Source organism: Buteo buteo, chromosome 22 (genome assembly GCF_964188355.1).
Source record: "Buteo buteo chromosome 22, bButBut1.hap1.1, whole genome shotgun sequence".
Classification (NCBI taxonomy): Eukaryota; Metazoa; Chordata; class Aves; order Accipitriformes; family Accipitridae; genus Buteo; species Buteo buteo.
In genome coordinates, this window is record NC_134192.1 from 10,054,291 (window position 1) to 10,080,399 (window position 26,109).

The window sequence follows — 26,109 nt, forward strand, 5'->3', positions numbered from 1 at the left end:
CCACTTGCTACTTAGTGAACTTGTGTACTATAACACTAACTGCAGCAATTCTTAGTTTAACCTGAATTTATAGCTTATTCCACACTGAGGCAACGACATGTATATCAAAAAAGCAGAAGTTGATCTGAAGCTGGAGTCAGTATTAGACTGAGCTTTAGAGCTACATTTACACGAGAACAACACGTCAGGGTTCTAGGAGAAAACTGTTTCTCTATCATACTATGGGAGGTTTGGTTATTGTGCAACTATTCCCACAACCATCATCAAAATGCCTTATGCCCTACAACATAAGGCAGGATTTTCTAAGGCAGGTCATTAAATACCAACTTGCATAAATTGGCAGATACTCTATCAATGAAAGATCGACCACTTGACAGTTATCAATAAAGTTGACAAAGAATGAATTCAGATTAATCTGTGCACATCCTGGAACAGCTGTAAGAATAAAAATCTTAATCTATACTGCACACAGTCCTTAAAACCTTGAAGAAGTTATTTCCTCCTCCAGGACTAAACTGCATTTCATCTTTTCTATTTCTGAAGTATGAGCATGTCCACATTTGTATTTTCTACATTCTTACATGCACATTTTTAAAGTTAATTTAGAGCAGTAAAAAGCATTTTTATCCCTCCTTGTCTCAGGCTCAAGAAGTTACGCACATTTTGAAACAAGTTATAAAGAAATGCTTGTACTTACATTTGCCTTAAATCTTCAGGAACTGCCAGTTTGATTTTATGAAAAGTATCTTTTGTTGCGGGTTTATTGGGGTTCACAGATCTCAAACGCTCAATTGTGACAATTTCGTTGTATGTAGCATCACAGGCTGCATATTCTATTACGTAGAACTGATATAAAAATAATAAAATCATCCAAGCCACACATTTCACAAGAGTGAGCATTACACTATTAAGTGAAAGGCACTTTTGTTAACTGTACAAGTCAAATTTGAACTTTTCAGGTTAAGGTTAATGGTAATTGCAACAGTCCTAATCAAGAAACTCTTTGAAAATGAAGAGGGACAAGTTAAAAACACTGTGCACATCAAAATAATAATTAAAAAATAAAGTATAAATAAAAAGAGATATATATATGTATATATGCATATTCCTACCTCACCCTTTATCATTCTCACTTTAGCCAACCACCAACAGCAGGGTTCTTTTTCATTTGCCCTGGAATAAACCTAAACAAAATACGTACATTATGTATCTGTAGCATACTTAAGACATCACAAAAGTTGACTAAGTAATACAATCAGGAACTCTGCTACAGGAACAAAATCCAGCAAACTATATTGGCACATAAAGTCTCTCACCTAAGCACTATGTAGCAACCATGTAACAGCTGAAATGTCTATCACAAACACAGGTAAGATATAAAAATTATGTATATAAGATTGTACAGATAAATAATATTGTACCCAATCTACCGGCATTAGTTGCTTCAGTCTTGCATACAGTCAGAAGAGAGATAATTCAGCCTTCTACATCTGTTAATATTTAATCAACAGCATTTCTAATTGTGTGTAGATCTGATGAGTTCCTGCCAGTGGGTGGGTGGGAGAGGATACATACGTACACTTCTTTAGCACATACGTGATATGGGCCACATCCACACCCAAGAATTTTTGCCATTTTCTTATATTTCAAATCAAAATAAACTTTAAAAGCATGCAAGCAAAATACAAATCTTAAAAGTTCTTTTTTTTAAAGTAACTACAAAAATTTATTTCATGAAATAAGGAAGTTTTAGGAACACACTATATTAAAGCCAGTCTCCCTCTACACATAAATAAGTATTTACATATACACATCTATTTTTACATTTTATGTACAGACATACATAATGCAAATTATCTCATTCAGATTGAAGTTTTGGTAATATAGGCATTATTAACTTACAGCTGAAGAACTACAGTCCAGCATCTATTTCTAGCTTAATTCAGTTCTGATAAAGAACTGATCTGTAATCAAAGAAACACTGATCATGTTTGTACATCAGCATGGAGGTCACGGTACATGGAATTCCAAAATAGTTGTATGGTTTATAACTGTCAAAATCTCTTTTTGATGACATGCTGGACATTGTGTTTTATGTAGTAATTGGAATCAAAAAAGGTGACAGCATATAACATGGAAGAAAACCTTCCACTAGCTTGGCTGACATTTTTCTTCCCCAGTCCTCTCACTTCCCAAAGGAAATGTTGTTAATGGAGTATACATACCTCTACTTCATCACTTTCATTTATATCTTTATTATAGCCTGCAGGTGGTGGAAACCTCACATCATGGAATGGTATTTGTCTCTCTGGTTGCCAGCTACAAATAAAGATACAGTGAATGGCCTAAACATTTTGACCTTTGTAAATAGAAATCAGAAATATTTTCAATCCATTAATTTTACATTTTTAAATTTTGTGGAGCTTTTGTGCATACATGTATTAAAGGTAATGTGATCAAATGTATATATAATAGGAAACACACCTAAGCGACCATTAAGCATCTTAAATGAATCCCTGATGCTACCTGCACTGTTTTGAAATCTTCCAGCAGCAGTTTTTGTTCTATTTAGAGTGTGTTATTTCCCTCCTGAAGCAATGAAACCTGAACTAAGTGGTATAATGAAAGGTTAATTTTTTATGCCCTTAAATGATGGGAAAGGAACTTAATTTCATTTCTAGCTTAGAAAACTGGTATTTATCACTTATCTAAAAAATAAATTTTGTAATAATGTAATCTGCTAAATCTAAAGACATTCACATGAGAAAGAGGCAGTCATGGTACCACTGCTGACTTACTCAAACATGAGTTGCCATCATGTAAATTGAATAACAACATGCTTATCTTCCCAACAAAACCCACATTACTCTAGTTTAGTATTTTAAAAATATTTAAAAAATTAAAAGCATCTATACAGAAATGTCACAACATAGTAAATATCAAACATAATTCTGAAACATGCTAGCAGCAAGCTTAGAGTATCTAAGGGATGCCACTCTACACTATTAAGTTATATTTAGGTTAATCAAATGCAAGGTTGATACTCCATATCATTTGCAGGTATAACATCAGCAATACACTTACTTGTTTTCAAATGCAACTGTTATAGAATCTTCATGCACATCCTTTACAAATGCCTGTGTATATAAAAAAGTATAATTATGGTATGCTTATGGATATTTTAAAAAGTAATTTTACACCCATACAATGCCTTCCTCACATTTTGAGTTTCATCGATATCTGTGAAAGTATGCTTTCAAGTCAGCCTTTTTATTTTTGCAATAGACTAATATAAAACACATACTGAAAGCTGATAACCTCCTTGGGTTCACGACTGCCAACGTACTGATACACAGACGGAATGCCCAAGCTACACATGCATTCTTCGTACTTTTTAGGAGTAATAGGAGAGATTACTAACAACTGACAAGATCATTCTGAATAGTTTTATAACTAAAGTTTAAAAAGTTTGATTTTTATATTCACATTTTGTGTATTTTGACAGGTGTGGAAATTAAACCACATCAGTACTCCTTAAAAAAAAAAATTCCTGTCTCTTCTTTTACCTCAAGGTAAGTTTGAATACCACACTAGCAAAACTCATTTATATCCATTTCAGCACAGTTTCCCCCTTATTTACTTCATCATGCTTAACTTCCATAGTGCACAAACTTAAGATAAATGCCCTGCAGCCTTCCTTCACTTTTTTTTCTGGGGGCATGAATAGCAGTTGTGCTAAGACTCCCATACAACCACAAAGCAGAGTACAGAACCAAGATTCAGCACTGAGAGGGCTCTTCCCACCTTATGTACTCAACTGACTGATGTTTGAATAATTTTCAGCTTTAAGCCCAAATGTGCCCCCTCCCCCATCTACAGAACAGCAAGATCAATACTCAAAGAACTTTGGGATTTACCAATGAAAATATTTTTCATAGCCTCAAATAATGGAGATCACAGGGCAACCAGAGATCAAGATTTTTTTGTTCATTTCTTTTTAAAGATATCTCTACAAACTTCTGAAACAGATAAACATTGGTGAAGTGCTGAGTATTCCACTAATATTTATCCATATATAGTATATCCTTGCAAGGTAGGTAGATAAAGAGCCCCCGAGCAAGACTGACCCTAAAAGTTTGTTCTACCAATGGAGATCCATTTCAGTAGATTGAAAAAGTCTCAGTAAATTTAAAATAATTTAGCAGTAACTACCATTTCTGAAGAATTAGTTAATGAACTGTTGAACATTTTATTCTCTTCACATTTCAAGTTTCCAAGACAAGAACAGCTCTTATCTCTTACAAAAAGGTAAGAGTTTCATTCTCATATGGAATCTAAATGGTTTTAAAAAATTCTTCTGATATTTTTCCTTTAGAAAGTATTCCAAAGTATTTCCTAAGTATCTCAGTATCAAAGTATTTCCTAAGTATCTCAGTATCAAAGAATAGCAATACCTGATGACTGATACAGAGCTCCAAGAACTGGTTACACTAAAATTAAGCAGTACCTGTGCACAAGTGACAATCAGTACAAGAAAAAAGTGCAATGCTAGTTAATAATCTGAAAATAACTAACACCACCTTTAATAGAAGTCAAAGCAAAGCCACAATGACAACAGCAAAAAATGGTTTTATACTTTGCTCACCTCTCAATACTGTAAGAATAAGGTTACTGGAAAGTTTTATTGGTAGCATCCAAAAGACATTTAAAACACTCTCTAATAGTATTTACATAATTACATATTTCAAATTCCAAGATATTCCTTCCAAGGGGATTACAAGCATAGTTGATATTTTTTAATGACATTATACAAAGCAGATTTAAGACCACATCTCAAGATCATGTTGATAGTAGTACAGAAATGCTATTTACATAAAGAAGCAACAGAACTCCCAGTTGATCATTACAGATACTGAACATTTACCTAATGTTTCACATTGTTGTGTCTTCTGTAAGAAAATTCCAGAACTGGATATGCACTTGACAAATACTATGGTAGTCCTGACTCATTTTGCAACATTACACACATCACCTTCAAAGGCTCCACCCACGTTTCTTCCAATGTTTGTCATGTGCAACTCTGAAGCACCTATTCTTATAGCTGTAGCAGAAATGGATGCCTTTAATACCTGAAAAATGCTGTAATCATTACAAAATATTTGGTATGACTCCTTCACACCACAGACTGGAAAAGGATAGGACTTAGTATTATTAGTAACACTTGAGTATGCAAAAGCAGAGATTATTTTATAAAGCAAATCCAACACAAATGACACCAAGAACACTTAATAGCCTTGAGGAAAACAGGTAAGAGTAACACAAGACAATGCCCTGAGGAAGAATTTGTTGATACTTAATTTTCTCTTATTCATAAAATAGCAAAAAAAAAAAAAAACAAAAACACTACTACTGCTATGAAAGACACTTTTGGAGAAGTCATCCCCTCTATGGTGATGAAAACACCAAAAGATGCTCTAAATAGCACTCTAAAAGCTACAGGAAGTGACAGAAAAATACACAAGCACAGCAGCAAAGTACAAGACTACACTTCATATTCAGATCTCATAGCTCATAACATTGAAGTCATCTTGACTAGAATCCTAGTGACTACAGCAATATGCATAACTAGTGGTAATAATGCTAAAACCTACCAGTAATAAGTAAACGAGATGCTGACACAAAAAATGTAAGTTATGAAGTTGAAGACTAGCCTCAGACCTTTAAACAGTCTAGTACTTATATTATCTGGAAAAAGTAAAACTTGGGGACACATAGCTAGTTGAAAAAGCATTGAACTATTCTCTCCCATTTAAGCTCTCCTTAAACAGCCTTCAATATTGCTTTGGTCACAACCCAGAAACCTGAAGGAACTTGAACGAGGCACATTAAGGATAACTGTTGACCATAGACATCATAGCATCAATACAGACGTTACTAGTAAAAATTATAAAGCTGACATAATTTCTTTAGTTTATACTAACTTCAGAAGGCTCAATCACAGAAACAGATGGAATACATGGTTTTTACTCCCCCCAGCCAAAAAAGTTGATGTCATAACAGCGTTGTTTGCCTTTTAATTCCCAGCCTTGCAAAATTACAAAAATTCATTGTAATGAAATTTTCATTAATTACAAAGTGGATGATGCCTTGCCAAATACCTAATTTCAAATATGCAATATATACAAACACTTCTGCCTACGTTCATGTGAGATTTATGCTTAAAAATCAATTAACCAGACAAATACATTAATAGCCTGAATATTTGGTTGTCTAATCTCACCTACCCATAGAAAGGTGGTTTTCCTCATTCTTCAGTTTCTTGTGACACAGAAAAATTCCAGAAATACTCATCATATCAGTTTTTCATACTCTGTATCATAGCATTATGTCAGTTTTCCTCTGGTATATAAATATCTAAACAGATCTATAGTAAGAAAAATGTATTTGGACTCTACAGCACTATGTATCTGTACATTTCTAAGTACAAACAGAAATGTTTTGAAACATTCCTAAGTTTTTGTAAAAAAAATATTAACACTTAACCATTAATGCCTTTGGAAAACTAAAAATTAAAGCTTATCAGAACTGTTTGGTTTTCTTTATTCTGTGATATGTATAAAATTATATACAATACTAAAAAATCATGAGACCATAAGCTAAACTCATAGACACAGGACAAGCCAGCCCCAGATGTCAGTAAAGGCAGAGAAGAGGCACTGATATCACACAAAGTATTATGAGAAGTACCATAAGCATTCATTTTTATTTTTGTTTTTAAAATAAAGAATGTAAGTTGGGCATGGAAATTCAAACGTAAAAGTGCATGCATATATGCGAGTTTCAAATGCACACCTAAAAAGGGACAGAACACTGGCTATGATGAATGTGAACATATAGATTGAAAGCATTAAAAACATAGTAAAACTAGATGGGAGTAAAATGAGGGAACAGGACAGTGAAAGAATACAGCAGCTGGGATATCACTATCACTAATAGCAGAGATACCAAATAAGAATAAACAAAGAAATCAGGAACAGTGAAAAAGGTTTGTTTTTACTTCTGTGAACAGAAGCACATTCTACAATGCCTAAGGTTGAGTCTTCTTCTCTAATGTGGAAAAAAAAAAAAGTGGTAAGTTTTCTACACTAGATTTGACTTTCAGTCACGTAAGCCATTAACATTTCTCTCCATGCTTCAGACGTAATTAGGTAAAAAAGTTTACAATCCAACATTGACATGTCATGGCATTTCTCAAACACATGAGCACCCACATTCCAAGAAGGGTTATATGCTGAATATAAGGCCTAAATATTACAAATTATTTGATACAAAATAAGAATTATTGGCAACACCACTATATTTGTTATTTTTGTGCTAAATGGAATGACAGAGACTTCAAAGGAACAAATAAGGCTCCAGCTGCCATGAAGTTTTGTTGCTTTTTTTTAAAGTCTGCTCACATCATCAGATGTGAGCATTGTCAACCATTTTAATAAAGGAGGATAATTAACTGTAAGGAGTGAAAGTCGGGAAAATATGCTTTTTAAGATTTAAAAAAAAGCTATGTTGATAAAATGTGCATCTACTGTTTGCATAACAGTTCTGTAACATTTCATACCTGTTGGAAGGAGAAAGTCAAAAGGGAACTCACATGGCTAATCAAATCTGAGAAAAGCAGGCCATACAAAGGAACAGAATAGGGAAAGAAGAATAGTCACAGAAATGGTAACCGAACGAGGGAAAAGGGTACAGGCTATCATCCTCAGAAGGAATGAGTAGACAGGGTTGTGAATGTACAAAGACTGGAGATATTTGCTGAGGGTATGTCTGTATGGAATAGTGAAAGAAAAAAAAAATGATATGGACTGCAACAGGAGGCCAAAAGAACAGTTGTTAATAGTGAGACCTGAAGTAATGAAGAACTAAGAAAGATGAACTATTTTGTCAATTGTAGCTTCAATGAAAAAATGTGAAGTATCTGTAGAACTAAGGAAACAATGGCAAAGTGCTGAAACTACTGGGATAAAAAGTGGAAGATTTTTAACAAGGTTATAGAGCAAGAAGTGGCAAAAACTGGTTGCAGACAATGTATAGATGTTAACAGCAAACATCATTCCAAAACTATCTGCCTCAAACAGGATGCTTTCCATCTTTAGCAGAGGATACAAGAGAGAATCACTCCCAAACTAGAAAAGAAAAAACAATCCCATGCTGGAAAGGCATCCAGCATGTCCCCTTTTAAAGGGAAATAATATCTAAAGCTAGTCCTGGAAAGATTAGACAAAGGACTGTCTATTAGTCCTCTGAGAATGAAGAACTTCAAAACCCAATTTACTACACCTATACAAGAAAAGATGTGAAAAGATATGCCCTAATCGCACACATCTTTAAGATTTAGTTACTTAGCTGTGAGCTGCAAAAAGGCAGTTCCCTCTCCTTAGGATTCACATTCCTGCTGGTTTGTTGGACCAGTCTTCTTAAAATAAATAAGGAACTCTAACCTTTTCTTTCCAAGGATTCTGGGCCCAACAACATACTAAGTCATGACTTAGCATCTCTAGGTACTAGCTCATCAATTATCCCTGAATCATGCTCATCGATTGCACTGCACTTTCCATGGAATAATTCATCTTAGCCAAGGAGAAAAAAAATTAATGAAAGTATGAAGCATTCACCAAGCCATACTTTTAATTCCATTCAGAAGGAACTAGTCTCCACTACAGCGATCACACCAACACACTCCAGAACTCTGTAAAATGTAGTGCACCTGACCAGTATGAAATTTTAATTCAAGTCTTTCCGTTGAGTATGAAGGCATCCTCAAATCATATCCCGTGTTTTGTGTGGAACATGATCCCTCTAGATATATCTCAGAATACGTTCTGGATCAAGTCCCACAGGTAATACAAGCTAAGACTGGTTTATTACTCGCAGTAGGGCTTAGGTGACAATTGGGCATCAGTTTTGTACTGTCAAGATCAAGATGCTGCTAGGTACATAAGTGCTTAGGGACTTGAATTTATAACGTCCTTAAAGAGAGCTACAAAAGGAGGATAGGAAAACCTGAAGTGGCAATTAGGTGCCTACTTGTGCCACTTAGTCCCTTCATGACTCTAGCAGCCTCATATTCCTCCCCTCCATGTCTTAATATCAAGATAGAGGCATCTTTTTTCCAAAATATTTACATATTCTGATGAAGATCTTCAGAATGATTCAAAGCCAATGAAATTATCACAAGTTATCAATAAACCATTAGATTGAATAAAAGAATTGTTTTGCTTTTGGTTTGTTCACAGTGTTACTGTTGCAAAACATTTCTCAGGAGGCTGTTTAAAGAAACTTTTTAAATGAAAAAAATAAAATAAAATCACCTTGCAATTAAAACCACACTTGACATCATCACACACTTCTTGTTATGCTGGATGAACCAATTCATTTTATAATCAAATTCCCCCTTTGTAAGATGGGCATAAAACTCACAAGAAAACATTTAGATAAATTACTTAATAACAGAGTGATACTCAGACATTATAATGAAAGAAAAAATTGTACCTGAAAAATTCCAGTAATTCAGGCTAGAGGAAAACTGCTGATTTACATTGAACATTACTGCGTGAGGGTTTTTTTTTTTAAAAAAAACAAAAACAAACCCCCAAAACCCAAACAACTTTTTTTAGTTTAAAAAAAAGTTGCTGCATTTATCTTAAGTGTGATGCTCCATCTAGACAGGTAATACAGGTGAAGACCAATAAATCTGCATGCCCCATGTGTCCCCTTACATAAATTAACCAAGTCCTCTTGGTTAGAGATTAAGAAGAGGCAAAAAAATTCCTATGTTTAGATTTCCAAAAGTTAAAAGGCAAACTAATATGCAACTTGGAGGCAATGCTTGTGTTATAACTTGGATACACTAAATCAAGATTAATAAGCTCCCATGAACATATGCTCAAATGAAATCTTCACCTCAACTACAACCAGAAATGTCAGTATGTTACGGACAAAAGGCGTACAGGATCCCATGATGTCAAAATTGAATGTAACCAAAAAAAGTTACAGAAGCTTTCAATTCTGACAGGTTTCTTTGATAATATTTGTCACTAAAGAATACCCAATGTCATTTTTATCATCATCTATTTGGCATGATTGTGTAAATACTCTCATATAATTTGATAAAAGCCTCATTAAAAGTTCTCCTATGCAACACATTTATACCTTGTTTCTTTCTGAGCAAACACTGTATCTTTAAAAATGTAAAACTGATTTTTGAAAGTGTAAATAATTTAATTCCAGACTTTGGCTGCAACTCTGCAAACCCACAGGATGCTTATTTACCACATTTACAGACTTGTTTCATACATACTTTAAAAAAAAATATTTTCAGAATATCACATGTATTTTGAAAATAAGCTTTTCAGAGATCTTTTTTTCTTAGAAACACTCAGAGCTGTTGGAACTGTATCATTTGGATATCAACCTGAGCCACCACACTAACATCAGAGTGTGAAATTCTACCTGTTCCTTCATTGCTAACATAAATATTGGATGTCGCACAATAACTAGGCCCAATTTTTAAAGTACTAGGAACATTTAAACGGTGGTAGACTTGCAGAAACCAATCCACGGCTGTTTCTGATATGTTGATAACATGTCAGTGACAGCAGGCCCAAAACCACTGTGTCCAAATTTTGTTTTTCTGTGAATAGGGTAAACCCACAAATTATACCCTATTAATACGCTGATTAATACAACCCCACTCACGCAAAGCCACAGCAACACTATACAGTATTAATAAAAATATCAAGTACTCAGCACATATGTTCAAGGCTCAGTGATGGATTTATTCAGCACCAGCACAAGGGCTGGGAAACAAACACGGAATGCCATTAAGTAGTTTCAGTAAGAAGTACATTTGATAATTAAATGGAGTTAGCAACTCAGCACATATATATTTGGTCAAGCAATGCTCTCTTTAATATGAGCAGGCAGTGTACCCTGCCATAGCATTAAGAGCACGAATCCACGACAGCACTTTATCATGAACGTGTATTTAACAAGCTCCCCCCCCGCCGCCTTAAACGCCGTGCACTAGCAGTGCAGCTCTCCTGGAAACCTAGAGAGCGAGAAAGACTTTCCTTAAGTAGCGACAAAAGCTGAGGATTTAGCAATTAATGCCCCATCCCCAGCCCTGATCCTCGCTTCAGCGCCAAGGAGAAGGCGGCCCCGGGCTCTCCTCGCCTCCTCTCGCACACCGGCAGCGCCAGGGCCTCCCCTTCCCACAATAGGGGGAAGGCCCGAGGCCTCCTCGGACGCCGGGGCCCTCTCTCGGCGTCCCTCTCCGCCTCCTCAGCAGGCCTCCGGCCCCTCAGCCCCGGGGCGGCGGCCCCCCGGCTCCTCTCCCCGCCCCGGAGGCCCGGCTCCCCCTGCCCCGACACCGAGAGGGACCCGCCGAGGCCTCCACCCCTGCCCCGCTCTCCCTCCTCCTCCTCTCCCTCCTGCCCCGCGGCCTCCGCTTTCCCTCAGAGCGGGGAGGAGGAGCCGCCACCGCCGCCGCCTCCTCCTCCTCCCGTCCCAGGCCCCACTCCCTCCCCTGAGGCCCAGCCCGACCCGGCCGCGAGCACCCGGTACCTTGTAGAAGGCCCCGTTGGAGCCCCGCACCTCCACCACCAGCTCCTCCATGTTGTGCCGCGGCGGCTCGGTGCGGGAGACCCAGGCCCGGCGCCTCCTCCCGGCCCTTTCTCTCTCTCGACGCGGGAGGGGGAAGAGGAGGAGGAGGAGGAGGAGGAGGAGGGAGGGGGGGGGGGGTGTGTGCGGGGTGCGTGTGTCCGTGTGTGTGTGCGGTGTGTGTGTGCCGGGGCGGGGGAGGGGAAGGGGAATCTCGGTTCACTCCGAGCCCGAGGGGGTGGGGCCGCGCGAGGGGCGGAGGGGAGGGCCGCCGCGGCGGGGGGCGGCGGGGGGGGTGGGGTGGGGGAAGCACTGCGGGGACGCTCCGCGCCGCCGCTCCTCGCCCTGGGCCGCCCGGAAATGAAAGCGAAACGGTCACCGCCGGGCGGCGCGCGCGAGAGGGAGGGAGAGAAGGGGGGGCGGGGGGGAGGAGGCGTGGGGGCGTCCGTTTCGAATGTAAACGCGAAGTCCGCGTCACGTGACGGGGCGCGGCGCGGGGGGGGGAGGCGGGGCGGGGCGGGGCGCTGGCCCCAGCCTGCACGCGCCGCTCGCCCACCGCCTAACGGCCGGGTCGCGCGGCGCGCCGCCCCTCCCTCCCTCCCTCCCTCCCTCCCGTGCGCGCGCGCAGCCGCAGCCGCAGTAGCGAGGACCAATCGAACCCGGCCGTTGTGACCGAGATCCCGCCTCCCCTCCTGGCGCGCGCCTGAGCGACTGCCCCGCTGGCCAATCAAGGTTGCGCGCTGCGCCGCGCGTTCCGACCTGGGAGGGGCGGGGCGCGCGGCCTGCTCCGCCAGGCCCTTGTGAGGGGGGGCGGAATGTCCATGTCTTAGAGCGGCCCGCCCGGGCTGAGGGAGGGAGCGGGGGCACAGCGCCGCGCCCCCCTGGGTGGACAAACGGGGCCGGGTGGCGGCTTTTGGGGGCCATGATACTGCAGGGGCCCAGGGAGAGGTGACGGGGCCGAGAGAGCGTGGGGGCTGCTGGGACGGGTAGGGGAAGGAGGAGGCCTGGGCCTGTGGGACTCGGCTCAAGTCTCTCAGGGACGCCGCGAGAGATGGCTGCCGCGGCAGGGGGAAGTAAGCTCAACCACGCGGTGGTCCCTGCCTCCCTGGTTGCGGTCGAAAGTGAAGAATGAAATGTGAATTGTGGCAGTTGCTAATAAGTTCTGCACTAATGAATGGTCTGGCTGTTATGGTTATGCTGAAGACCTAAAAAACGCCTCATAAGGGATGTAGTACAAGATGAATGGACCTCTCGGCCTGGAACGCTGATGTGCTAGTCCCTTTACCTCTCTATGTGACAGTTAAGCTTTGTTCAACAAACTAACAAGTTCACCATGTAACACATCCTATTATTTTAGCTACATTTAAACACTTACAGACATTTCAACTCCAAAACTTTTCTGATGGCAAAGCATAACACCTTGCATACGGTTCACCATAGAACCTGGTGGTGAATATTTTAAAGAGCTGCTGTATCCGTGATGGACCATTTACAGCTGAAAGTATACTGGCACAAAAGCTGCTTGTTCAACCTTATATTAGACCTGCACAAACATTAACATGATCTTCCTATGTGTTTCTTTTCTACTAACTACAAAGAATAAGAGATCAAAGAAATAGTTCTACCATTACCCTCAAAATCACAATTACAATGTATTACCATGGCTGTGATTTCTCTGAGTAAGCGTGTGATGCTCTCCTTACGTAAGTCATGGGGTGAAATTCTGCACCTAGTGATGAGTTTTCAAAATTCTTTAAATCAGTAAGCCTATGATTTCATCTTTCCTTTTTGCTTTTTTTACATTACTGTGTTTCAAACCTTGCAAATTAGTGTTTCTTGGTATGCTGCATTTTACATTTAAGCTAGGAAAGGGTGTATGGTATTTTTTGTTATCCACCAAAACTTCTCCTTTCTGTTTATTTTTTAATGTGCGAGAGATGGAGAGTTGCCTATAGCAATCTCTGTATACTATGTGTTCACCTGCTTATTGTGATGTTTATTGCATGCATTCACAGTATTAATAGTATGATTGCTATGCAATGTAGCTTGAAGGGAAGGTGTTTGATTCTCTTTTCGTGAGATCTGGATCCTCTCTTCAGCAAATTCTTGAGTACAAGGAAGGGTCAATGCAATCTAATGATTCAGTTTGACAGCCTGCTGTGCTCATTAAACAGGCAGTCACAGGACTGACTTGCTCGGGGCTGGCAGAGGGTACAAGAGGACAGAAGGAGGAAAAAATTAAAGACGAGGAGCAATGACGCAAGACTTGTGTATGAATAAAAACATATCTTACAGAGTGTCCATAAAGCAATTTAGGTAAAATAGACCTCTCTTGTGGCATGTTCGTGTTAGAAACACATTTTTAAAAACTAGAAACCATATAAATGGTTCAACTCAAAATTTCAACAATCTGCCAGGAGAGATGATGCCCAGCTCTAAAACAAAGTTAGATAAAGTTGGGGGGGGCGGGGTTTGCATTCATTGTTTGTCATAATTACTGTCTTGTTAATAAAGTAGGTTGCTGTCATGCAGGCAGATTATCTCTGAGCAGACAGAATATAAAGCTGTCTAATTTAGTTCTGACTTCCAGTGAAGGTTTCACCACTTTCCCTAAGCTAAAAGCTGCTGTGCTGTATAATCTTCCCTAATGCTTAACTTAAATTTTCCTTGCCATTGCTTAAATTCAACATTTTTTATTTTGTCCTGACTAGTGAATGTTCTAATCTTTGTCTAGTTAATGAGAATTTACATATTTCCAGAGAGCACTCTCTAGTTTTTCTGCTGATTGACTCTTAACCTTTCCTCTTATTTTCCAAATTACTTGTGGTTTGCTATTTTACTTTGAGCTATCTTCAGACTGAATTGTTCATCCCTTCTGAAATATGTTCACAAATTAAGTAACTAGTTCTTATGTAGACTTAGAGTAAACTAGATCTTTTTAAATGTGTCAATATTTCAAAAGCAGTGACACTATAAAAATACATCTCAGTAATTCCATTAAAGTCTTTTAATATTAAAGATCAAATGTTATTTCATTACAATATTAGTCTTTATATATAATTCTACTGTTCAGTTGCACTGTGCAGTGGCCATGGGATTATAATTCAACCAAAATTCCCCACCCCTCTACCCCCCTGAATTCTTTTGTATTCCCCAACAATCTCAATTCACCTGTTCCAAGCCTTCGGTTTGGTCCTACAGATGCTCAGTGCTTCTATTTCTTACTGAGATCTACACTACTCGGTGTTTGCAGGCTGATCTGCTAACTGGAAGGTATTTTAGGCACTCTGCATTTGGAATACTTGTTTTCATCATCAAAATAATCAAAAAACCCCCAACTTTTGTTCACTAATGGATTTACTCAAAAGCTTTCTTAAATATTTGTGGAGAATATAAGAAAAAGGTTTCCTCCCGTCTTGTCCTCTTTAGGAAAGTTGAAGGACAGAAAGGGAAGGTAAATGGCACTCCGCAAGGCATATCAGAGTCCTGTATCCTTGATCATCAGTACCAGTTTAGCCAATACTATTTCCCTAGGATTTGTATTTTAGGTGTTCCAGTTCTTTGTCTATTGATCTTCACCAGGAAATGCTAGCTTTGATTCAGTACATTGAAGGATTTAAGCATTTAAAATGTAGCCATCAACACCAGCCTTTCAGAACAATAGCAACAATCAGAGCCTTTCCCAGCATCATGAATTGCTCATGAATTGATTTGTGAAAGACCCTTCATATAGACACTGACTGGGGTAAGAGTGACAGGAACAACTGAGTATTTTTCTCACCTTGTGATAGTTACCTTAAGGCTTGGTCAGAAACTACAATTAAGAGTTACTCATGAAACATTCTTTTTTAAAAAAAGATGGTAATAGATTAACTATCAAAGTCTCTTAATGAAATTTGATACTCTTCCTATTTACACACACATTTGGGTCTTTAGCGTAGTCTTGCTGCGGTTCATAGAGATTTTAATTCAACCTTTCAAACTTATATCTGCTGGTTTTCCTTGGGCATCACTTCAGCCAGGAGCCTCTCCTGGATGACTTCTTTTCCCCTACATTATGGTTTTCAGCATGCCATACAGGTGATATGTAGTGTTCTGTATTTCCATCTAAGCCTGGTAGTCACAATATGTGTCTTATTTCTGACACTGTATTTGATACTGAGAAAAAAAGACTTTGCCTTCATCTGAGATACATAGACTTTTGAGTTATTTCACTTAAACCCAACAGTTCAGACTATTGTCTTGTCACTTTGTAGCTGTAGCCAAAAGTTCAGAGGGCTGGAGGCTATCACACTACTTTAAAGGTGGTCAGATGCTCTTTTCTTGTTGGTTTACAATGTAGTCTCAATAAAGTGCCTTTCAGTAACCTAACTGAAATGGTGATGTTATAATAATCAGGTCAGCAAGTGGAAGAAGCAGTTACAATCAATAGAGATATAAAGATGAAAAACTTCTTGAACAAGGTTGCTTTATGATTAATCAATAATAGCTGAAGGTTGAATATAACCAAAGTATTGCACTTTTATTAGCTTGTCCATGGCTAAAGTGATACCCAGAAATTACATATATCCAAATCAGGGTGTAAACCAGTGCGTATTCCCGCAACTGGTGAAGAGAAGCTGAACTAAACCAGGGAAGAAGTGCACATGTTATTCTGTGTGTACAAGAAATCAGATTATGCTATGCCTGTTCGTTCAGTTCTTTGAAGGGTTAATGTGAACTTTATCTGGGAGTCCCAATAAAATACTCTAAAAGGTAGTGTTGACATGGAGAGGCAATGAAAGTATAACCATTACAAAAAGACAAAACCGAATACTGTAAAATGACTAAACCAAAAAATCTTTCATTACAAGTATTAGACTGGTGGGTAATCTTTGATCTTGTAGAGATATATTAGTGAGAACTAATCTCTATTGATTTTCTGTCATAATTACTTAAGCTGACCTTCGATTAACTTGACTGTGTCTTTGTTTCTCTTGTAAGTCATTACTCTACCTTCTCCTCCTCCAAATGTGTAGTTTTCCGTATAGTAAGTTCAGAATAAGTAGGCATCCAAGGTTCGGTTTGTCACAGATTCTACTTTAGTGCAGATATATGTTTCCACTAGTGGTTTCCAGTTTCTACAGTATACTCTATCTTCCTGACCTGAATATGGAAGGAAGCCTGAGGGATTTAAGTCTACTTTGTGCCTGCAGTACAGAAGCTTCCCAGTTTCACAGAGAAGAGTCAAAGAAGTAAACACTGGAGTCTAAACTTCAGAAGGTTATTAAACTCTGTATGTTACAAAAATATAGTCTTCTAAAAATACGTATTTTTAAAATACTACCTACTAACTATCAAGCTCTAGCTCAGTTTGTCATCCAAAACCACGACTGTCATTGTCATTCAACTCACCTGTGAAACAATGGTCTTGGTGGGTAATCTCTTTCTTTTTTGCTCCATGTTATATTATTTGTTGGAATAATGGGTCTCATTTAAAATTAATAGTAATTTCTGCATTCTTCCAGAACAATATCTGTATATCTTATTGTTGGTCTACAGCTCTCAGTAACACATTTCCTTTTTTCTTTTTGAATATCAGTAGTGAATTTGAAAACACACCATGTAGTGTTTTGCTGCTTAATTATTCAGTTTCATCTCCCACTCATGAGTTTCTATCCATTTCTCTTGTAACCCCACAAATGCATTTATTAGTATATTAAGCCTGCATGTTACTTCATGTGCAGAAGTAGGTTGGTATTGTAAACAGTCCATGTTGATAGACAACACTTGCATTCATGTGTAAAACTGTATGTTAGTTTATTCAGCTAATTTTTTTTTTTATTAATCATTAACGGAATCACATTTGAGATAAAAGCGAAAAGATTCCCTGAATTATGTGGGTCTTGAAAATGAATTAATTAAAACGGAAAAAATTACAGAAAACTGGAGTACAGCTGGTTAGAATGCAATGCAAGAGAAATGTTCTACTCTTTTCATGTGGTCGGACAGCACTCGTAACCATAAATGTACAGGTGCTCCCCTACAATATGCATGCTGGATGGCTATGTATGAATACTGTATGGTAATCCATACAGCAGTCCTCATTTCAGTTAAGTGAGTTTTAGTTTGAACATATAGCACTTAAATAATAGTTTATATCTCTGGAAGCTATAAACCTTAATATTCTATGATCTTAATGAGTATAGGCATTAATGTTGCCATTTAGAAAAGAAAAGAGTGGTGCATTAGTAGTTAACTCGCCAGGGATGGCTTTGGTTTATAGAATTAAGAATCATATCCAGAAGTTACTGGCGTCAAAATGTCTGATTCACTTGACCATCCTGAGAGTGAGGCAAGTAGAGCCTTACATTTCAGTGGCCATAAGCAGAACCTTAGATAACAATTCAGATGAAGACAGCTACACTGTAGACATCTACTCTTAGATGAATTCCACATTATGACCCTCTACTGTGTTTTTAATCGGCTCCTGTATATTTGTTAAAAGGCAATATTCATCAGCATCAAGGTCAAAGATGGAACTCATGAGCTTACAGGGTCTACATTTCTAGTCAATCTAGAACATAAAGTTATTTGTACAATAGATAGACATTTCTAGAATATTTCACATCTAATTCTATAACACAGAATACAAGCATGTTTTTCTAGCACCCATGGTAAATCAACTGAGCGATCATCAGGGAGTGATTTTAGCAGGGTGTTCATTTTGGTGTGCCTAAGAGCAGGCTGCTTCAATACTGAAGCTAGTACAGAGATTTATGAAGGTTGATTACTGCCTCTTTTGAACATACTGCAAATTTTTCTGAGATTAATGTGAAAAGTTCACGACTCTTCCCAATCCATAGCAGAATTCCCAGTGATGTTGGGCAGCAATAGGTCTATATTTTAAAGGATATGTATGCTAGTACTTTTATATGGCCTTAACATTATTTGTATTGCCCCTGATGGGGAGTGCTATGGAAGTACTATATAAAATGTTGTAATCCTGACAGACTGTGATATTTAACCTCCTATTACAAGCATATATATCTTAAAAGATTTGTATTTTTCCACTAAATTGTTATAGAAAACAACACTGTGATCTTATACTGTGGCAACAGGTGAATAATGTGGGGGAAAAAAAAAAAGCAAAGGAAGCAATCAGCCTGTAATAACAGTCTTTTAGTCCTACTTTCTGGATTTTTTTTTCAGCTAACATAGCTGACATTTTTTGTCTCAATAGCTAACAATTTATCCTTCACTAGTTTGAAAAATAGTCTTTGACATACCATTTATAGATTTATATCCTGGGCATTTTTAGCATAGCTATACTTTTACATTCCTTTTTTTTTTTCCTGTGGGTTTCAAAAATCACTTAATATTAACTTGCATTTTCTGTAGTTTCAAGAATTGCAGAAAACAATGTTTGGAGAGAGATCAGTTCAAAGACTGCCTGAACACCACGAAGATTTTAAGTGCAATAATTAAGTTTTACCACAAGAGGACCCCCGAAGACAATTTGTCTTGTAGTGAGGAAAAGATACACATTTGTCTTCAGAATACAGATGTGTGCCATATATCTAATTATGCTTTAAGATAGCTTATACATTTCACTGTAATTTTGAAAGAAGACATGATATTAGCTCCTTAAATACTGACTACAGACTATGTTAGGACCAATAATATTTCACATAAACCCAGGAACCATATTTGAACCAAATTAAGCACTAAGAACATATAATACCTTTTGTTACTGTTTTTGTTAGTAGTAAATTTAAACACTTGTAAAGGATTATTTTTTATTATTGTTATAAATATTTTAGTTGGGAGAACTGTCTTGTATATCATGAGCTAGATTGTTCTTCCATTACTTCCATCTACTCAGAAGACTATGAAACACTTACGCAGTACATGCGTTGCATCGTGAAGTTACCTTATGAACCCTTTTACTAGACTACACTTATTTTACTTTAATGGTCCTGTCCCTTTCAGCTTAGAGTTCTTTTTCATTTTCACAGACTTTTGAAAAAAATCATAGGTACTGAAAGCGGAGAGTGAGGTTGTACTTTCTTGGATTATAATGAAAAGTCAACTAAATGTTCTCATTCTACAGGAAGGACTTTGGTGCTGTACTCTTTACTCTTTAAAAAGCTCCACTTCAATAATATTGCTGAGCCAAATCAAATGAGATTTTCAGCAAAAGCATCATGATATTAAATGGAAGGCAACTAAAGGAACATCCCCTCTAATTTAATCTCAGAAAAAAATATTAAAAAATGGGAGCATCAACAAGGAATGGAAACTTATTAAAAAAATTTAAACTACCTTTTAATGCCAAGTTAGAAAAGTCTATCTTTACAAAACAACAGAAAAATTAAGGTCATAACTTTAGAAAGATAATCTACTTAGTGTGCAGAAAATTTTAAATCAGGACATGTAGGTGAAGAAATACATGTGTAAAAATTAGCTTCAGTAACCCATTAGATTGTTCTAGTTTTGACTACAGGAGAGGTGAATCTGGATTATAAAAGTATATGGTATAAAGCCAAGGCCCTGACATTACAGATAGACAAAATCAGGATATTTTCCTATTACTTTTTAGAAAAAAACAAGAAGTGCAAATTGTTTATGATGGCTCAACCAAATATAGTTCCACAGAAAGTAACACACAATTTGATACTATTCTGCTTACAATGATAATCAAGCTAAATGGCAAGTATCATGAATATTCCTACCATTCTGTATCAAGTTATACAATCGCTTCAGCTCATGTAACAATCAAAGGCTCTAGGCCTGTGTTCAACACAAGCAACACTTAGGTATTCTTAAAACCAGTACGAACTAGTTTTACTAAAGTGTCATAGAGAACATTTTCCTCAAAGCTCTTAATCTTGGTATGAAAATATTGATGACATATCTTTGATCTTAGACTTGAACAAGCTTGACTTTAGATAAATCGTTACTACAATAATCAGTCTGCTTTTATTCACAAAGATACATCTAGATAGATTATCCAGTATTAATCAATACTTCCTCAATAGCAAAACACCTGAAAGACTAACATACATCTCATGCAGATGTATCATCATGTTAGTAGGAAGCCAGGTTCTTGTATGTGTAAATATCGATGAAGTATTTGACTCCATTGACTGGTCTTCTCTCTGCCCCTGTAGAAAATACCAGACAGCAAGCAGAAGCACTGCTGGACCTAATTTAATGTAATTAAAATTATTTCCTTTATAAATGATGGTATTGTACCTGAAGGGAATTCAGCCCCAAATTTGTATGGTATATTCACCAATAAGAAAATATAAATTAACTTCACTGCAAATTCATTCCTATATTTACATATTCTACTGTAGGCAAAAGCCTGTGAGTGTATGTTCTGTTTTCGAAAATGCAGTTTGAAGGCTCTTGCATCACAACTTGTGTGAAAGGAATTCAATGCCATGGACACATCATGGTGTCCCCCCTTCTCTCCCCACCCCCTGCCCTAAAAAAAAAGAATCATGAGACTAAATAGATGATTTTATGGTCTTTTAGCTTGTGATTACCATATGTTTTAGCAAAACTCATTTGTCTCCCCACTTTCTACATCTTCTGCTTTTGTTAACATTGTTGTCAAAACATCTAGTCCTGTACTAAGTTAGATTAGCAATTCACACCTTTATAAAAGATTTGGCAGAACTCCAGTGTTTTGATGTCAGCTATGATTACTGATTTGCATTTTAAAGAGGTGTCATTCACTCAATGCATCATTTTTCCTTTTGTACCTGTAACATTTTTCAGAAAAGATAGAAAAAAGAAGTGTAATTTTATTTTATGAGTGCCCTTTGAATCTCTTGGAACAACAGAGTTTGCTGAATCTGGGAGATGGAAGAAGTGTTTCAACTGTGGATGGAAAGTTACAGATTTCAGTGAGTGAAAGACATGGTTATGCTTGCAGAGATGTTGTGCCTCTGCACCAGTTGCAGGTGGCTGTTTTTCTGTTGGCTGCCTGAGAGTGTAGGCTACTTGGTGTCACCTAGTCTGCATGCAAAATGACAGCATGGGTTGGTGACATGCCAAAAGTCATCACTAGGAATCACAAGTTATTTTCTCACTCTGTATCACAGACTAAACCACACCACAAATACTGAGGTCCTGTGATAAGATTCATTTTGGTGAAGTGCTCTGCTGAACAGAAGTACCCAGGAGCTTTACTACTGGTTTCAGTGAGGTCAAGATTCCTCCTGTCATCTACCATTTCAGTCTTCAGGATCTAAGTTACCCAGCTACAAACGGAGTTGCACTGCACGACCTTCAGACATGCCTTCCAACTTAAATTATTCTATGATTCTGTAAGGGTGCAGTAATTCTGCATTTCAAGCATGTTCAGATACTCACGCTATTTGATGGAACAAGAAGTGGTGTCCATGTGGCCAGTTTTCATTAAGTATTAAAATGCCACATCTGTGGTTGAAAATAAAGCTTAGGAGACAATATTTTTCTCTTTTTTGACTCTTTCAGTACCTTGTTAAAGCTTACCTGCTACAGAGTGCATTGCAGCAGATCTCTGAGTTGGAAACTGTACCACAGAAAAGTTGTAATGTGGACACAGGTTCTGCCACACAGGCTTTATGGGGATGTCAGGTATTGCCAAAAGGTAGCTGAAGAATATGGAGGAATAAAATAACAGAAGACACATTAACCAACAGCTGAGGAAAAGAATCTCTGAATAGAAGGAAAATGTCTCTGAAACGACTGTCTAACATTTCCCGGGAAGAGACAAGCATTATCAGTCAGAATCACAAGAGACCAATTGTTCTTATATGACATTATGATGATAGGCATCTTAAACCCTGAAGGAGTGTGTCTTAATGAAGTAGTATGGCAGTTTCATGCAAAGCACCTTCCAAACCGTATAAACACAAATTGTTGTACCAATTCACATGAACAGAAATGTTTCTATAGTAAACTGTAAAGGCTATCAATGGCTTTAGTTGTGTCACTTGTGAAAGAGAAGAAAATATAGCTAGCCAAGCTTTAGGCCCTTTGGAAAGCCATTACACTTTTTACAACAGCCCAAGGAAGAACAGCAGGACTGTGGTTACTTGAGGAGAGGATATGACACAATATTGCTCATCGGGTAATTTCTCAACTATTTGTTATTGATTGGACAAAGAATAAATAAATCTCAGCCTCTGGGCTAAAGCGTTAGGGAAGATGACTGTATTATCACAATGATAATAAGAGTTTTATAGAGAAGACGGGAATTAAGAACTCCTGCTCTGGATGGTGCAATTGAGAGGAGGATGAAAGGCCAAGGAGGAGATGTCACTGAAGCAGATAAAAATGTGATCCTGGATATGAAGAGAATTACTGGTGAGCAAGCAGTTTTATGAGCCGATAGTATGTTGATGGTGAAGCTGTATGAACTGAAAAAGCCAAGATACACACTGAAAAGGCCAACAGCATGAAGCCTGTTTCCACCTTCTCCCTGCCCTCTGTCCTGCAAGAACGTGGGGGAGGACAGGAGGAAAAGCCACGGGGCGTGATCCTGATGGAGGACAGGAAGGGCATGGGCAGGCTGTGTGGCACAGCACCCTTCTCCTTTATCTCTGAGGTCTAAAATAATAGGCTAGCAATCTTAATTAAGCATTCCAGTAATATAAATACCAAGTGAGAATGATTTCTATTAAAGTCAAGAACAGTTTTGTTTGTTACCTGAGTAGGAGCAGGGTAGACCTAACAATGCTCTGTGCATGAAACAGATCTATCAAATCTCAGCAATGCTTGGATACATAGTAATTAGCTATTGCTGATGTGTTCACTTGTTTTGATTTTAGCTTTGACAGCTTCCCAATATGGAAAAGAGTGATTAAAATAAGTCATTCAGAGATACTATTTAATGAGGAAAAGGTGATTGAGAGGCTGTATGTGCGCCTGTGGGTAAAAAAATTGTACATCAGAACAGACCAAGAATTCTCCAAGGAGAAAAGTGAGGATCTATGTTCAAATAAAAGTTGTTTAGGGCATTAGGAAGACAAATAAGGAAATACAGCTGAGTTATCTCTTTTCAAGTCTGTTTCAAGTCTAAATTAAGTAAATAGTGAGAGAAGTAGCATCCTTCTTGTTCTGTCCACCAGTAAGAGACATTTCCCAGCTCTCTTAAAGCCTGAAGCACATGCTGTGCAAGCCATTCCAGGGTCTCAACAATTAAAGATCTTATTTGGTTTCCACAGACATGAAGGCAAATTTCCTAATGATTTTCATGGAAACTAGAAAGACTCTGAGAAAAAAAGTAGAAAAATACTCAAACTTTACCACATAAAAGAACAGAACTTAGGCTGTTGGGGTTTGGGGGGGGGAATTTTTTTAGGATCTGAATCTATACATATAGAAGAAAATCAGTATGGTATTCTTCAATAGCTGTTGTTAGTGAGATATATAGTAATAAAAATCTGAGCTCTCTGAAACTTTACTCTACCTGATCTATGTCAAATGTATCACTATTAAGATTTTATCCAGGCTGAGTAAATACAGCAGTGTGTCTGCCAGAACATGAACCCTTGGTTCCTAACCAGTAGTCTTGGTCTCTTGAAAAATGAGTGCTTCTCAGATGACAGTCTTAATGAAAGAGTAATAGGTATTAATTTTTAACTCTCCAGAAGACTATCAAATGGTTTTCTGGGGAATTTGTATTTTGTTACAGTTGTTTGCTATCTCCTAGAACTGCTTTCTTGACTAGATATTCTTGTGCAAAGCTAAAAAGAAAAGATTTTTCAGCTAGAAAACAGGATTAAATTTTCATTTTGGTCAGTACCAAACCCAACAAAAACTACAGACCACCTTAATGCTTTCCACATAGTTGTCAGCATTCACTAAGACAGTATTCAGTGTTTTCTGACCAGAAGGGCATAGGTAGACAGAGACATTGGTAGGCTAATGTCTATGTCCTGAAGTTTGTAGCCAATACTGAAGTTTTGGTCAGTACCATAAAACAGAACAGCTTACCTTAGTTCCCTTTTTGCCTTATCACACCATAGTTTCAGATGCACCATAGTGCAAAAACATTGGGTTTCCTATCTTGGTGTGAAAGCCTGTCATTAACAAGTGATTATTAAATTTATTTTTCCTTTTTTCCCTAAAATATGGCATGAGCCTTCTAATCTTTCACTCACATGAAACAGAATAATTATAACTTCTTTAGAAGCAATGGTGAAGGTATTTTGTCCCCTTTGATAGGCTAGGGGGTGATTGATGCTTGGAGGTTTGGGGATTTTTTACAAGTTGGATTAATTTATGGATTTTTAGTCACTTTCCACTGTGAGCTTTGATAATAGAGGCTAAACACAGGAAGATTTTATACCTGTTAGGACTAGGAAATATAAAACAGAATATTTCTTTTTATTGGATTTTGGCTCCTGAACCAGAGGCTATAGTAATAACAATAAGTGAGATAATTTTATAAGCATTATGTGTAGGAAATGTAATAAAATAGCTACAAGAGGAAACATGTTTAGAATTATCTTATTGAAAATATTATTCAATATGTTAGAGATTAGAAACAATAACATCTTATTTCCTGTGGTAAAAATGTGCTAATAAGAATGGTTATATTAATAGCATTGTTGCAGTCAGCCTGAATTGTTGGAGTTTAACATACACTGAAAAAGCTTAACTTTTTTGGACTACTTGTGTTTAGACTTTGCCATTAAAAAAATAAGATTCCTTCCTTTTTATCCTAAGTCTGCATTGCAGTTACTTCTGAGTGCCGTGAAGTTTGAGATTTCACTTTGCAGACTGCATCCGTATCTGAGATTCTTTTGTTTTAAGGGCAGTATTGGTCAATCTATTTGATCCTACCTGAAGGCTTGAGTCTGCTGTCATTCCTGTGAAGTACATAGGAGACTGGGATGGAAAAGAATTGAATGATATGGTGGTGGTCCTTTGCTGTGCTGATAACACCAAAATCTGTTCTATTGCACCAGATACCACCTTGGTTCTCTGAGTACATGGTTGAGGTAGTGGCTTAGAAAAGAGAAGGATGACCTCATGATAAAACAACAAGCCCTGCTTGGTGGGAAGGATGTAAGAGCCAAAGAAATAAAATAATCAGAAGAATCAAAGAAAGAGAATTAATCAGTACTGGACTGAGTACAGAATATCTGCAAGAATATGAAAGTTTCAGCAAATACATAAAGTTTAAGATACTGACTTCCCTTGATCTCTTTGTCAGGTTCTTGATTTCTGCTGCTTTCTTTGGTCCACCATTCCATTTTTACTTTTCTGTTAAAGAAATCTATTTCAGACTTCTTTGAACTTTACCTGCAAATGTATTGCCTTTGTTTTCTCTTTTGTTCTTTCAGTTGTCTAGCAACCAGCTTCCCAGTGACTTTCACTGCAGTTTCCTCTTACTAGATTTGCTGCATTACTGCGTTGGATAGAGCCTGGAGAGAAAGCTCACTTGGTTGGCATGGTACAGTT

At 37.8% G+C, this 26,109-nt stretch overlaps 1 protein-coding gene across 3 annotated transcripts in view; it reads right to left on the bottom strand.

Annotated features, from left to right (window-relative positions):
* Positions 1-11,899, bottom strand: part of FMR1 (fragile X messenger ribonucleoprotein 1) — a 34,347-nt gene extending 22,448 nt beyond the window's left edge. Inside the window, exons 1-5 of one of the 3 annotated variants that reach the window (XM_075054391.1) lie at positions 11,626-11,899; positions 3,085-3,137; positions 2,226-2,319; positions 1,113-1,184; positions 698-846 (exon numbers count right to left, since the gene is read on the bottom strand). In XM_075054391.1, the coding sequence (XP_074910492.1) occupies positions 698-846; positions 1,113-1,184; positions 2,226-2,319; positions 3,085-3,137; positions 11,626-11,676 (419 nt within the window). In that variant the 5' untranslated portion in view covers positions 11,677-11,899. The remainder of the gene's footprint in view (positions 1-697; positions 847-1,112; positions 1,185-2,225; positions 2,320-3,084; positions 3,138-11,625) is intronic. The other 2 variants (XM_075054392.1, XM_075054390.1) reach the window with 2 other exon arrangements.
* Between the last annotated feature and the right edge of the window lie 14,210 nt (positions 11,900-26,109).